This window comes from Microcaecilia unicolor, chromosome 3 (assembly GCF_901765095.1).
Source record: "Microcaecilia unicolor chromosome 3, aMicUni1.1, whole genome shotgun sequence".
NCBI lineage: Eukaryota > Metazoa > Chordata > Amphibia > Gymnophiona > Siphonopidae > Microcaecilia > Microcaecilia unicolor.
Window position 1 is genome coordinate 186,773,064 of NC_044033.1, and position 15,492 is coordinate 186,788,555.

Consider the following 15,492-nt stretch of genomic DNA (forward strand, 5'->3'; position numbering starts at 1 on the left):
AACAAACGTCTCAGCTCCTAAATTTAAAGCAAAGTTGTCAATGTCTACATTAAGAAAAAGAATGACAGAGACCCCCCCCCCCCCCCCCAAAAAAAAAAAAAAAAAAACCTTTGTGTAAGGAAAGCATATGGGAGCTACAGAGGTTCAGAAAGTTTGCCAGAGCATTTCTCTGCCAGGACCCAGCAATGCCAGTGTGAAAGACACATCAGCTGCCAGACTTTGAAAGTAGCCTAGAAGCATGGACACAGCTTATGCCATGTAAATTACATTTTGCAAATAAATCTGAATCTTTTCTTAAGGTGTGTGTGTGGGGGGGGGGGGGTTAGTATAATGTTCTGAACTCCCCCTTCCCCAGCAATTCAGTACCAGAGTGGGGACTGCACCCCTGTTCTAGCAAGGGAACAGAACCAGGGGGAATAAACAACACATCGAAGAAACAACCACAAAATGAAGTTAACCAGGTAGTTCTGGCAGCCATTCCATACTGGACATTAAAATGTCTGTTCCAAAGCCTGTTACCCCATGCATGCTTCCTCCATGGTCTGAATAATAGATATCAGAATGGTAAGGCTCCACTGATGGGCTATTTCTAGTAATTTTGCTGTGCATAGCACTCAGTGAGAAGAGAGGTGTTCAGTGGTGTGCTGGAGCCGGCTCTCACTGGCTCACGAGAGCTGTTTGTTATTTTTTAAAGAATTTTGGGAGCTGGTTGTTAAACTTTTAACAACCATCTCACAAAATCTGGGCTAGGGTGGTTCAGGTCCCTTCCTGGCAGCGTCAGCTCCAGCTGCCCTGTGGCTTGGACATCTCACTCTGACCCTCGCAGTGGCAAAACAAAAAACAGCATGAAACCGTGCGCGGGGCCATAGCCCTGCACGCGCCACTGCTGACTCTCTTCCACCTCCCTCTCCAAAGCAGGAAGTTACATCCTGAGGGGAGGGAGGAGGAAGGAAGTCGACAGTCACGCGTGCAGGGTTAAGGCCCCGCGCTCGGTTTCATGCTGTTTTTGTTTTGCCCGCCTCGAGTGTGAAGATCGCAGCTCGTGGTTCCTGCTTCAGGCCACCGCCCAGGAGGAGAAAGGAAGCCACAAACAGCACGTCATGGCCTAACACCATTGCAGCTCTCTAGCGGCAATACCTCTGATAATGGGGAATTCCCCTAGGAAAAGTTGGATTTTGAGGCCCTTCCTGCAACTGCAGAATCGTGGGAAACCAGAGGGTCTGCCTAGGAGACTCACTAATGGTAACTATTTGATCACGTTATGATGATTGAATCGCATTACCAACTAGGTCTATATGGCAGGCTGCACGTTCTGTAATAACCTGCAGTTCTGGCAGAAATTCAGGTGCTCACAGCTGGATCTGACTGGCAGAATACACAGGGGATCTGGGACACTAGTATTACTGGCTCTTTAGATTGTTAGTCTTGGGAAAGGTGGAGTGCTGGATATATCTAAATGGGAATCTTGTATGTTCTGTCCTAAAGACTGTCCTGCCTAAGCAGAAATCTTGCAGGAGGTGACAGTGTGGTTGGCACTTGGGCTGTATGCTTATAGCAGCTACAATAATTGGGCAGACTGGATGAGTTGATTAGTCTTTTTCTACTGTCATTATAATATAAACAGTGCAGAAACTTGACTGTCCTAGAATTTTTGTTAGGCACAGTGCGGTGACATTAGTGGAGGAACTGAGCAGGAGGGGAAGGTGTCAGTGTGTGTCCCAAAAGATGTGAATGAGTTAGTGTAAAGTGTGGGTGCACGAGCTGGTAGGTGTCACTGTGTGCCCCGATATGTGTGCATGAGCTGGTGTAAGTGTTTGCATGAGATGAGTGTGTGTGCATCAACTAGTGTAAATGTGTGTGCACAAGCTAGTAGTAAAGGCAGGGCTGCAGCTCAAGGAGGTTAGATTGAGAACAGGAGGTGCATGAAGTCAAGTTGATTCCATGGAGGTTTGTCTCTTCCCCCTACCTTGCGCAGCCGTCATCCTTGTACATTCAAAACAAAGCAAACAGACCTTTGAGCTGCTGCATCCATGTTGTCGTTCTTTAATGCTGGTAGCATTTTTATTTAATCTCACTTATATGTTCAAACATGCCAGGTAGAGAAGTAATTTGTTAAAAATTGTAATTAGTGTGTCATTTGGAGGAGGGGGCTGGTTATAGGGACACTCTAGCACATGTTGTATTCATGCAGAGATTTTTTTTCTCCTGGTAAAGGGCCACTAAAACAGGCATTATGAGAATCAGGTGCTCAACATCCAGAGGTGCTATCTATTTATTTACTTATTTTAAGTTATTTATGACATTTATATCCCACATTAAACATGAATTAGGTTGAAACCTGGGAACATTTAAAATCTTTTTTTTCCTGTGCCTAGATCAAAAGAGAAAGCTAGTCGGCATCCTTGCCAGCAAAGGTATGCCTACCATACCCCGGGGGGGGAGGGGAGAATGAGCAATGTGTTGCCCTCCCCCCCCCCCTCCCAAATTGTACAGCTGGCTATGCCCAGAGAGAGAGCCTGTTGTTAAAAATTTTCCAGCACACCACTGGAGGTGTTTCACGTTCTGTACTAGGTACAAACTCTTTACTGTCTAGAGAACACCAGCATAGGAAACAAAGGCAAAGGAAAACAGCAAATTGTGAAAGCAGAACAACTCTGCCATTCAGCAAAACACATACAAAAGGTGTGCAGGGGCCAAGAGTTTGATCCATAGCAGATGATGGGAATCTCTGAGACATCTTGGGTAGACGTACCTTGAGTGCCTGGTTAAAGTTCTCCACCATGCTGATCCACTGACCCGTCTGCTTAGCAAACTGGGCAGCCTGAATCTGTAGAGTCTTCACTTCATGGTCCAGCTTCCTCTGGTTTACATAGGCCTGGGCAACCCTGTGAAAGGAGAGAATCAACTTAGGTCATGTACCGTTCTGGGTATGGGTGGTCAGAAAAGACCAAGGAGGTTAGGGAAAGACCACATATCACATGAGTTACAGGAAAAAACAAAAGTCTACAGCTTCCCTGCTCCTTTTCAGTTTTTGCCTGGATTAAGAGGCCTGTAACACACCTCTCAGTTCTCTTGGAAGAACAGAAAGCCTCTCTGCTGTCTTCTCACCTCTCAGGTGCACTCCTAAACATACTAGGAGAGAAACTTGAATAGAGACATTCAAAAGTACAAATAATATATAAGAGGAAAGGGATTTCCTAAACAAGAATTAATGATATGATGTTCAAAGACAGTAATCAGGATTAACATTAGGAAATCTCCCTATACAGAGAATGGTGCTTGCAGCAACAGCCACTCAGAGAGATGGTGGAGACAAAACTTTAAAAAAGTGACCATTTGAGAAAATCTGGGACAAGCCCAAAGGATCCTGAGATGAAATACAGAATATGATGTAAGAAGGCCCATCTAGCCTTCACAGTTTACTTCCTGTTACAATGTCCTGGACACCACAGTTGACCTCTTGGTTACTTGTCTTTCAAAATCTGAGTTGAATGTGAGTTACATACACAGGTTATATACAGAGGGTTTGCAATCTTACTGCTCTATTATTACAGTTACAGTTTATTCAGACTTTCTATACCACCCATACTGACACGCGGAACAAGGTGGTGTACAATCAATAATTAAAATTTTAAAGCAACAAAAAAGGAACAGATAAATACCAATCAACAACCAACAGGTGAAATGACAAAATAAAAACATCAATTCAAAAATAATTCAAGGTATAAACAAACAACAGAGAGAGAATGACACTCTTTTACAGAAAACCTACGAGTCAAAAAACTTGCTCAAATAGTAATAATTTTATAGTTTCCTTAAATTCTTTAATAGAAGTAATATTGCAGATATTAAGTGGTAAATTGTTCCATGTAGTAGGAGTCGTAAAATAGAAGGCACTATGTCTTGTTGATTCGAGATATGCCCATTTTGGTCCGGGAAGGACCAATCGATAATCATTTATAGAATGTAAAACTCTTGTTGGAGTATATGAGATTGTAAGAATGGCCAAATAATCTGGGATGCCCAGCTTAAAAGTAAGTAATAATAATTTGTAAATGATTCTTTGTTCTGTAGGTAACCAATGCTTTTCTTTAAACACAGGGCTAACATGATCAGACTTTTTAGCATGATATAGTAACTTTATTGCAATATTTTGAATCAATTGCAGGTTCTTGATCTGTGAACGTGGCAAACCTGAATAAATGATGTTACGTTAACCAAGTTTGGCAATAAGCAGGGACAAAATGATACTGTGAAATATGTTTTGATCACAGAAATGTCGTACTCAACGCAATTGGCAAAATAGCATTGTTGTTGTGCAGTACTGCTGTGTGTGTGCGTGTGTTTTCTGTCTGATCAGGAGAGAAGAGAAGTTTGAAAGGTGCAAATCCTTAATCACTATGTTACAGAGACTGAGTGCATGTACTGGATACTGCAGCTGTGGAACTGCTTTTTTTGGAGAGGGTTCATTTCTCTTCTGCACCCACCTGGGGTTACCATATTTTAAGAGGACACGTCCTCCTTTTGGACTTCTTCAGATATGTCTTCCAAGTTTTTTTAATTTTTAGGAAAATATCCTCTTTTTCTTTTATGTGCCCATGACCAACACACCTACCCACATCTCTGGTCTATTAGTCAGTCTGGACACAGGAGGATGCTAAACAGACAGAAAGGCATTGCTAATCTCTCTGTTTCTCTGCTGGAGAATTTTGTTCCTGCAGCACATGCAAAGACTTTCAGACGTATCTCAGAAGACAGCCAAAGTTGTTGAGGGATATTCGCTCTTCTGGTAAGTCCGCTTGGGCTCTGACTCGGTCAAACTGAAATCCAGAAGTTCTCGAAAAGTAGATTGTCTACTGCTGTACTGTAAGTCAATCACTGTTTGATGTGTGTTCATTAACTAAAAGCCATTTACACATTTGCTGCATTTCTTTAGCAAACGTAACAACCATTTTTATTTTTTGTGTCCTCTTTTTTGTCTGTGCAAATATGGTAACCCTACCTTCAATTATACTTACCCTTTATCATTTTCTTAAGTTACATTTGCACATTTTATACATGTAATTTTTTGCGTTTGTTAAGCTCACTTTTGTTATGTTAAAATTTTCTTATTCCGTTATATTCATATTTTGATGTTTTTTTATATATTTCAACTGTGTCAATATAATATTGTTTTAATTGATATAAGTCATCGGAACTATTACAAGGTTATTGGAGTATATGACGTCATTTAATAAGAACCGACAATTAATGAATACGCTTATAAGAAGAAGCTATATATATGGTGATTTAGGGTTACTCTTGATAAAGTTTCTTGCAGAATAGGATGATATGTATTAGAAATTTAGAATTTTGTATTTTTGTAAAATGTTATGATGATGTATGAATGTTGGGAAGGATGGAATGAGTTTGAAAGCGAGTTGGTTTATATGAGTGGATTTTAATGAATACTTATTGAACAAAAGTGTGAAATGCAGGAAAAGGAATTTAAATAAAGAATTGCAATTTAATAGAACGGTTGTTTAAGTACGTGTTTGTATGACAACTACAACCAATTGAAGATATTTAACCTAATTTGGAATATTGTTGATTTGTATACATGTTTTTAGAGACTCCTGAGGAAGGCCTTTGTGGGTCGAAACATGGCTCGTGTCCTGGATGTTTAATAAAGGTGCAAGTTTGTACATCGTCTGCTATCCCCCCCCCCCTTTTTTGTCGCCCTTGTTGTGACTGATTTGTTTGTACAGCCACAAGGGTTCATGTTCTGTTTTTTCGGTTGAACCCTACCTTCACCTCATACAGAAACTTCACTTCTACAGCACAGAACCTTTCTCTAGATCACTTCCTCCCTTCCCGTGACTAGTGCTGCCTTCCAGTCCTCTACCACCCCTTTTGTATAATTCTTTACGACCTTCTTTAGGCTGAATAAGAACATGAAATAAAAAGGAGGGGGACTTATTTACATTCCCTGTGTATCTGTGGGGTCTGCATGTGTTTGTGTGTATTTGCTGGACATGCCGCTGTGTGCATCTGGTATGTGCTGTCCAAATCATAAACATAACAGTGGTGGAGCCCTTATGTTGGGTCCCCAGCTCCAACAGACCTTATGTAGCATTATCCATCTGCTCCCCTTTCCCCTAAATAACGGAGACAGGTCTCTTGTGGGTGAGACAGCAGGGGTGGGGCAGTTGCAGAGGATTAGTTTTTGGGGTTGATACAGTTTGTGTGGTGTTGTCACTTGCGGGTACAGTAGGGTTTTTTTTTAAAGTGTGGGGTAGATGATGGGGCAGTTGCAAGGGGTTAGTTTTGGGGGTGAGGCAGTTTGTTGGAGGTAGTTTTAAAGGTGGGGCAGTTTGGGATGTATGGCATTTGCAAGGGATATTTTTGTGTGGGGGGGCAGTATGTGGGGGTGGGGTGACAATTGCAGGGGAGAATCTTTGGATGTGGGGCAGTTGCAGGGGGTAGGTTTTGGAAATAGGACAGTATGTGAAGTGGTGAGAAATAGTTTTTGGACTGTAGGAGCTAATTGGGGGGCAGCAGTTGTGAGGCAGAGGTAGTACTGGGGCTCTTTGGGGGTTTGGAAGAATAGGGAACTGCACCTTTTAAATTGCTTTACCCTGTTCTCTAACTGCTACGTTTCACTCTTAAGTTTTAATGCTATAGAACTTGGAACTCCTCCCACATAAATGTATTTTTATTTATTTACAAGTGCACTGTACTTTTTTTTTTTTTTTTTTTTGGGGGGGGGGGGGGGTAGCAGTAAGCTACTTTACGGAGGTTTTTGCCAATAAGTACATAAGTAATGCCACACTGGGAAAAGACCAAGGGTCCATCGAGCCCAGCATCCTATCGAACTGACTGTTCACTTGTCCTTTAGATTGTAAGCTCTTTGAGCAGGGACTGTCCTTCTATGTTAAATTGTACAGCGCTGCGTAACCCTAGTAGCGCTTTAGAAATGTTTAGTAGTAGTAGTAGTAGCATCCTGTCGACAGCGGCCAATCCAGGCCAAGGGCACCTGGCAAGCTTCCCAAACGCACAAATATTCTATACATGTTATTCCTGGAATTGTGGATTTTCCCCAAGTCCATTTAGTAGTGGTTTATGGACTTGTTCTTTAGGAAACCGTCTAACCCCTTTTTAAACTCTGCTAAGCTAACCGCCTTCACCACGTTCTCCAGCAACGAACTCCAGAGTTTAATTATGCGTTGGGTGAAGAAAAATTTTCTCCGATTTGTTTTAAATTTATTACACTCCTGGAAGACATTTTAGAAGTCTAGAGGCTTTTTTCCTCCAGCAACATTCTGTGTGTCTAATGTTTATTAAGATAACCCCTTATATTGTTTGTGCAAGTTAGCAGATGTGGGTATCTCACCTCCCAATACTACTATTTAGTTTATATCTACGAAAATTTAGCATGTAGCCATTATTGTAGAAATAGAAAAATCCGCCATTTCCTGGCAGCACTAAAAGTGGCCCTTGAGCACGGGAAAGACCCGCGCTAGGGATAGCGCAGGCCCACTTTTTAGCACTGCTTAGTAAAAGGGCCTCTAAGTTTGTACCGGAGGCCACAGAAGGTGAAGTGACTTGCTCAAGGATATACAGGAGCGTCAATGGGAGAAACAGAATGTGAACCCCGGCTTCCCTCACTGCTGCTCCTCAGACTGGGTAAGTTTTGCTGTATTGCATCAGGAATGGACAGTCCCCATCTGCAGTGTAGAGTTGGTTGGGTATCTTTTGCTTACTTGAAAGGAGAAAATCGTTTGCTGCATTAGATCTGATGTTCACAAGCTGTCTTGCTGCTTGAACCGAGGAATAGTTCTATTGAAAGAAATGATCTGTCAGATAGCTAAAAATATCTCAAAATCGAAGGACTGAAGCAGGCCAAGCTTCCTCTTACAAGCCAGTGCCATGGACAAGCAAATGCACCCTCCCCCCCCCCCCCCCCCACCTTATTCAGACACACCCAATGACAGCCACTGGGGCAAAAGGAGTGATAAACAGCAGAGACCAGAAGGTTCACCTCCCTCTCAAAGGGACTGCATTATTATCTCGTGGGCGGAGAGTCAGAGAAGTATTATGATGTTTTGGCTGGGAAAATTCTCCTGCTGCAACTGATTAATATTCCAGGACATCTGGAAGCCTTTAGGATTTCTGACAGAACACAAGCAGCAACTGTATTTCAAGCTTTGCCCACTAGCTGGCTGTGGTTCCAGTAACAGGTGAAAACCATGGCTGCCAAGGATGCAGCAGATTAATGCAGGAATCAAACGAGCAGCACCGAGGGGCTGATGAAGAGACCCCTAAATGGATGGACGACCCTGCCTTGTGGTTCATCCCCTGCAAAAAAGGTCAAACTCCAGTGCAGTTTATTGTTCAGGACTGGGCTGGGCTCAATTATAGCCTTAGATTAGGCTTTGGTATTGCCAGCTGCTGTCCTGCTGTGAAGTGATCTTCTCTCGCACATACACACACAGTAATTATTAACAATAGAATGCGTAATTATATACTCAGCTGCATTCAGGTGGGTCAGCTTCTTTTCACTCCTCTTTTTTACATTTCCATTAGTTGTTTTAAGTATCTAAGGGAAGCTTCACTGGTTATTCTGACAGAGCTGACAGCAGTACACTCTGGTCCCCACTGTGGAATCCCTCTCTCTGGAGATGTGGCTGTTAAATGCAGGAAACACTTTATACCTGTGCTTGCCGCACGCACGCCATCCAGTTTCTCACCAGATGACCTTGTCAGTCCTGCAAACCCATTACTTGCGAGACCTGTCTCCATTATTTAGGGGAAAGGGGAGCAGATGGATAATGCTACATAAGGTCTCTTGGAGCTAGGGACCCAACATAAGGGCCATTTTTCTAAATAACTCCACCACTGTTGTGTTTATGGTTTGGAGAGCACATACTAAATGCCAGGGGCGTAGCCAGACAACAGATTTTGGGTGGGCCTAGGCAAGAATTGGGTGGGCACCAAGTGTTCTCCCTCCCCCCCCCCCCCCAAAAAAAAAAAAATTATCTCAGCTGGTGGGAAAACGCTTCTTTCCACCTTGGCAGCAGGTATGCACTGAAAACTGAGCATGCGCAGGTGCCAGTGCCATGGAGAGTATCGTTTTCATTACCATCGGGAAAATTTTCAGCTGGCCGAGCTTGGGATTCCCACCAGTTACCACTAAACATGTGCTACTGTTGGGTGGGCCTGAGCCATATATGGGTGGGCCCTGGCCCACCCAAGCCCACCTGTGGCTACGCCACTGCTAAATGCACACAGTGGCATACAGACACAAAAACTGATAGTCTCCTCCCCTTAGAAACTTCAATGTAGCCAAGACATACATACAAGACACATCGACAAAAACTAAAAGAAGGCTGTGTTAAGTGGGGAAGAGAAGGGGGATCATATTTGATCAAAATTAAACTGGATGAATTAGAGGCAGGAAGAAACTGCAAGCACTGATCCCTTATGAGCGTTTATAAAGAAAAGCCAATAAGACATTTGAGTAAAGCAAAGTTGCTCACTTGTAGCAGGCACCCTATAAGTCCAGAGAGCATAGCCAATCGTTTTCCTTATTCATGGGGAGAAGGGTGCCCCGGGAAATCATCCTGAACTTAGGTCTAGGATGCGACGAAATCCCCTTGTCTTTTGGGGTATAAAGAAGTACCTGAAATAGAATTCCTTCCCTTCTTCCCTTGGTGGTACAGGTTCAACTGTATTGGCTTCTAGAAGGGCAGAGATTTCCTCTGCAAGTACCTGCTTGTGCTGAAACGATGCTTTCGGTGGGTAATTTGGTGGTCTTTGATGCCAATGCAGACTATCTGAAGAACCCACTGGTCAGAGGTTGCAAGGGGCCACCTGTGATGATAAAAATTCAGCATCCCTCCTACTGGTAAGCTGTCCGTGACGGTTACTTTGGAGTCAATCAAAAGCTCATCCCTTGCTTCGACTGGGGAGCTGGCTGTGGCTTCTATAGGCAGGAATGGCAAGGCTGAGACCGCTAGGCCTGAGAATTCTGGGCAGAGTGGGAAGGTGGTGGAAACCTATGCTTTTGAGAGTAGTAGGGTTGCCGCCTAGGTCCACTGGAAAACCTCCGTGAGGAAGAGGCTGCAGCTGGAGGGTGCCAAGACAGGGTTTGGATGGTATCAGTATGTTTCTTAATGAGGCCAGTGACCTCTTCTATCTCATCTCCAAACAGATTTTAACCTCGACATGGAAAGTCCGCCAGCCTCTCCTGAACCACTGGTTCCAGGTCAGAGACACGCAGCCAAAAAGGACAACATCAAGTCCTCACATCGCCTCGGGGTCAGGTCTGATGCTGATCGGTCCCGGGGGGCCTGCATAGTGGCCAACACTGAGGCAAGCGGAGAGAGACCTACTCGATGCACGGTCACTCCCAGTGTGCACGGGTCTCATAGCCATATGGACCGATGGACCCCGGTGCCGAAGTCGACATCGAGGCTTTGGACCTGGCTCCAAAATTCTTTTCTCTCTGAGACTCTCTAGCCAACTGTGTTCTCTTCATACGAAGACAGAGAATACAACTTGCAGGGATATGATCAGGCCCCAGACACCAAGAATGGGGTGTCTTTGCCAGAGATGGTCCTATTGCACTGACTGCAGCGCTTAAAGCCACTGGGAACCTTTGATGACATGGAAGGAAAAACAGCTGTGGCCACATCAAATGACTCGATGGCGCTAAAAAGGGCAAAGCACCAGAAAAAGGAAGAGGGCAAAAACCTGATCAAGGCTCAGGCCTAAACACAGCCTAGCAAGCACGGTAAAAGAAAGAACACTGAAGAGGAAAAAAAAATCTAAGAAAATATGGGGAAGGAATTAAATGGAGAAAATTATGAGAGAGGCAGAAACATAACAAAAGGGAAAAAAAGGAAAGGCACAAAAAAAAAGACTAAAGGCCGAACCAGCTGTGAGGAGTGGGCAAAAAAAGCGTCCTCTCCTCACCACAAAAAGAAGTGACTTTTTACTATCTGCATAGTTCACAGTCCTTCAGCAAATGACCTTCTTCCTGGGCACCAAATGAGCCCCTCAAGCCCACACATTCTTGGCATTTCTCCTTGGTTATAGAGGACTCTACAAACACCAGAGAGAGCAGGAAGAAGTGGGTTCAGCCAGTAAAGGAGGAAATGAAAAATACCTTTCTGTGTCGGACCAGGAAGCCAGGACTATTCCTGTAGCTGCAAACCTCTGAACTTGAAATATAAAACCAATAGTTTTTCACTGAAAATGCACATTAATGAAAGGCAGTGTGAAAAGAGCAGCCATTAATAATTACCCAGGGAGCATGTTTCCCCCATGCTCCCCTGGCCTGAGATACTCCAATAACAAATTAGAACTCCCTGCCTGTGAGGAAGAGGAAAGGGATTTCTTCTCTTCCACAGGAGCTGTCACTTGATAGCCACATTCTCTGTCTAGGGACAAGTTGGCCCATCATCTCATCTTTTCAGAAGAAAGCGATTCAGTAACCCTACGTTAGAGCTGTAGTCTAATACTTGGCATACAGCTTCCTAATGCAAGCATAATGCTTTTGCTTCCTAATGAAGTAACCAAATAGTATGCAAATAAGCTGTGTGCCTTACTCTTCACTACCAATTATAAAGTTTTAGTACATTTTGAGGTTTCTATGGAACTTTGGAAGGCTAAGTGCTTTGAAAATTTGCCTCATTGTGTTGTCATTGCAAGTAGTATACCATGCCATACTTTGTATTGTTGTTCGAATATTTTTACTGCTCTAATTGCCTATTGCTCATGTTTGATCTATTCTTACTTGAGTGAATTCCTTCAAAAAGGCGGTAAATAAATCCTAATAAATAAATAAATAAGTGCTAATATGGGAAAATGCGCCAGACACATACACACATAGCTGCTGCTAGCGTAGACTCATAACTTGCGCCCCAAAATTGTACCAGCACCCAGAGTTGAATGTGCTGGAATGTTATAATGTGCATCAGTGGAATAGATACAGGTGGGCCTGGGTGGGCACAGGCCCACCTATTCGTGGCTCAGGCCCACCCAGCGGCAGCACTACACTGCTCTCTCCCCTCTTTCCTCCATGGCATCTGCGCTTCTGTCTCTGAACTCCATCCTTACCCAGTGTACCATACAGGCATCTTCGGCACCTGCAGCAATTCATTCTCGCTGCTTGCTCCGGCCCCGCAGGCTTCCATCTGCCGCGTCCAGTCAGACAGGAAACAGGCAATGACGTCAGTGAGGGCAGGACATGGGAACACGACAGATGGAAGCCTGCAGGATCGGCGTAAGCAGCGAGAATGAATCGCTGCAGATGCCAAGGATGCCTGTATGGTACACCAGGGAAGGACGGGGTTCAGAGATAGAAACACAGATGGGGGGATGCCATGGAGAAGAGGGGAGATGCGGGGTAGGTGAAAAAAAAATCTGTATTTTTAAAAATATCTCCGGGAAGTTATTTGGGGTGGGGAGTGGAAAGGCCCATCCAAGTTACCTCTGGGCCCATCCAAAACACTGAGTCTAGCTACGATATGCATACCATTTTTGCAATACTGATATTTATGCAGAGAATAGCCGTCCAGAACATTGTACTAGGCTGCGCATTTTGGTTTGCTATTTGCTAAAACAACTTATGAAATTTTATAAAATATTATAGAAAAAATTGTGGCCTAGTGGTTAGGGTGGTGGACTTTGGTCCTGGGGAACTGAGGAACTGAGTTCGATTCCCACCTCAGGCACAGGCAGCTCCTTGTGACTCTGGGCAAGTCACTTAACCCTCCATTGCCCCATGTAAGCCGCATTGAGCCTGCCATGAGTGGGAAAGCGCAGGGTACCAATGTAACAAAAATAAACAAAAATAAAAAATTAGAGAGAATTAAAAGTCTTTAATTACTCACCCACCATCACAGCATCTGATATCAGTTGTAAAGTTATAACAAAACTTACAAAATCTAACATCAGTACCTCTGGTAATTATAAGTAATTAGACTAATTATATAAAGAAGAGAAAAAGAAAGAAGAGGAGTTTGTTCCTCATACAAAGGTCACAGAACAGAGAGAAAGCAGAGAAAAAGAATGAACGAAAGAAAGATTCTTAGATATAGAGAATTAGTTTCTATGAAAGCATAGGCCATTGGACGGATCTGAAACTCTCTCTCCAAGCCTAGTTTTTTCAGTTCCTTTGTCTGCAGCGTGGTTTTATAGGCTGTGGTGAGCATCCACCTCTCCTCTACCCTGGATCAATCATAGGTGCTGCATATGGGCTGAAGAATTGTAATTGGGACTTTCATATGTGCTAGAAGCTTGCAATTGGTCCTTGCCACACCTCTTTCCAGTAAATCACTTTTATAACACGATATACCAGGTATCTGAGTTGCCTTAGCAACATTTTCACCATCAGAGCATGTGACCAGCCAGAAATTCCTTCATGTGGCTGATAGGAAAAGAGAGATGGGATGTAATGCAGTACACCTAGGGTTACCATACGTCCGAATTTACCTGGACATGTCCTCTTTTTGAGGACATGTCTGGGCGTCCGGGCGGGTTTTGCCAGTCCGCCCGTTTGTCCGGATTTCTGGACAAACGGGTGGGCGGGCGGTGGACCTATCCTAGCCTCCCCTCCCCTTCCCTTACTTACTATCTACTGCCCTGGTGGTCTAGTGACCTCTTCGGGACAGGAAAGAGCCCCCTCTTTCCTGCCCAGAGCACTGCCCTTGCCCTGCATCCTGTTGCTGTGTGACGGTCTCGGGATTCAAAATGGCTGCCGAGAGTTGAAGTGGCCTCGCGAGACTTCAACTCTCGGTGGCCATTTTGAATCCCGAGACCGTCACAGCAACAGGATGCAGGGCAAGGGCAGCGCTCCGGGCAGGAAAGAGGGGGCTCTTTGCTGCCCCAAACAGGTCACTAGACCACCAGGGCAGTAGATAGTAAGTAAGGGAAGGGGAGGGGAATATGTGACCCGGGGGAGGGGAATATGTGACCCTGGGGGAGGGGAATATGTGACAGGGGACGGGGTGAGAATGAGAAAGGGTGGGGCGAGGATGTGAAAGGGGCGTGGTGTGGGCGGGGCATAGATGTTGTGTGGGCGGAGTGGGGCAGGGGGCGTGACGTGTGTCCTCTTTTTCAGAGGACAAAATATGGTAACCCTAAGTGCACCTGAAGTAAAACTTATAGCTAAAATTACAGACAACATGCACAGATGTATGCTCATGCAACCCTGGCTACTGAAACAATTTGTTGTGCTCAGACCAGGGCACTCATGCAACTCTCAACACTCCGGCACATTTCTCTGCATCTACGCTGAATAGCTAATAGCCTAATTATCCTGGATTTAAATGTGCTGTGTGCTGATGTCTACACAAGGCTTTGCACACAGTTAGTTTCACGTGCAAAATCCACTTTTCCATAGAGCACCCATAAAACTGTGTGCTAAAGCTGAGCTAACTGGTGTGCAAAGTCTAGCAGGCTTGATTTCATCAGCCCTTCAGTTACTTGCACCCCACTGGTTTTGCATACACTGAAATAGCTACAGGTTTCTACTGTCTGTGGCACTGCCCATGTCTACAGAGGCTGTGATCCAAGTGCCTGAGTGCTGGGGTCAGGGGTGAGATGTCCCATGGTGAAGTTGGAAACAGTAACAGCCAGAGGTGTTCTCTGGGCTCTAGAAACACTACATAAGTACATAAATATTGCCATACTGGGACAGACCAAGATCCATCAAGCCCAGCATCGTATTTCCAACAGTGGCCAATCCAGGTCACAAATACCTGGCAAGATCCGAAAACATTTTATGCTTCTTATTCTAGAAATAAGCAGTGGATTTTCCCCAAGTCCATTTTAATAATGGTCTATGTATATTTCCTTTAAGAAGCCATCCAAACCTTTTTCAAACCCCGCTAAGCTAAGTGCTTTAACTACATTCTCTGGCAACGAATTCCAGAGTTTATTTACACGTTGAGTAAAGAAATATTTTCTCTGGTTTGTTTTAAATTTACTACTTTGTAGCTTCATTGCATGCTCCCTAGTCCTAGTATTTTTGGAAAGAGTAAACAAGCAATTCATATCTACCCGTTCCACTCCACTCAGTATTTTATAGACCTTTATCATAGCTGTCTTTTCTCCAAGCTGAAGAGCCCTAGCCACTTTAGCCTTTCTTCATAGGGAAGTCGTCCCATCCCCTTTATCATTTTCATCGCCCTTCTCTGTACCTTGTCTAATTCCACTATCAGGGGCATAATCGAAAGAGAAGGGCGCCCATCTTTTGACACAAATCGGGAGATGGGCATCCTTCTCTCAGGGTCGCCCAAATCGACATAATCGCAAGCCGATTTTGGGCGTCCCCAACTGCTTTCCGTCGCGGGGACGACCAAAGTTCACGGGGGCGTGTCGGCACCGTAGCGAAGGCGGGATTGAGGCATGATTAGGAGATGGGCGTCCTCGGCCGATAATAAAAAAAGAAGGGCGTCCCTGACGAGCACTTGGCCAACTTTACTTGGTCCATTTCTTTTCACA

General features: G+C 44.3%; 1 protein-coding gene across 1 annotated transcript in view; it reads right to left on the reverse strand.

Annotated features, from left to right (window-relative positions):
• BLOC1S1 (biogenesis of lysosomal organelles complex 1 subunit 1) overlaps positions 1–15,492 on the reverse strand; it is a 45,780-nt gene that overhangs the window by 1,364 nt on the left and 28,924 nt on the right. Inside the window, exon 3 of the mRNA XM_030196790.1 lies at positions 2,753–2,885. Within this exon, the coding sequence (XP_030052650.1) occupies positions 2,753–2,885 (133 nt within the window). The remainder of the gene's footprint in view (positions 1–2,752; positions 2,886–15,492) is intronic.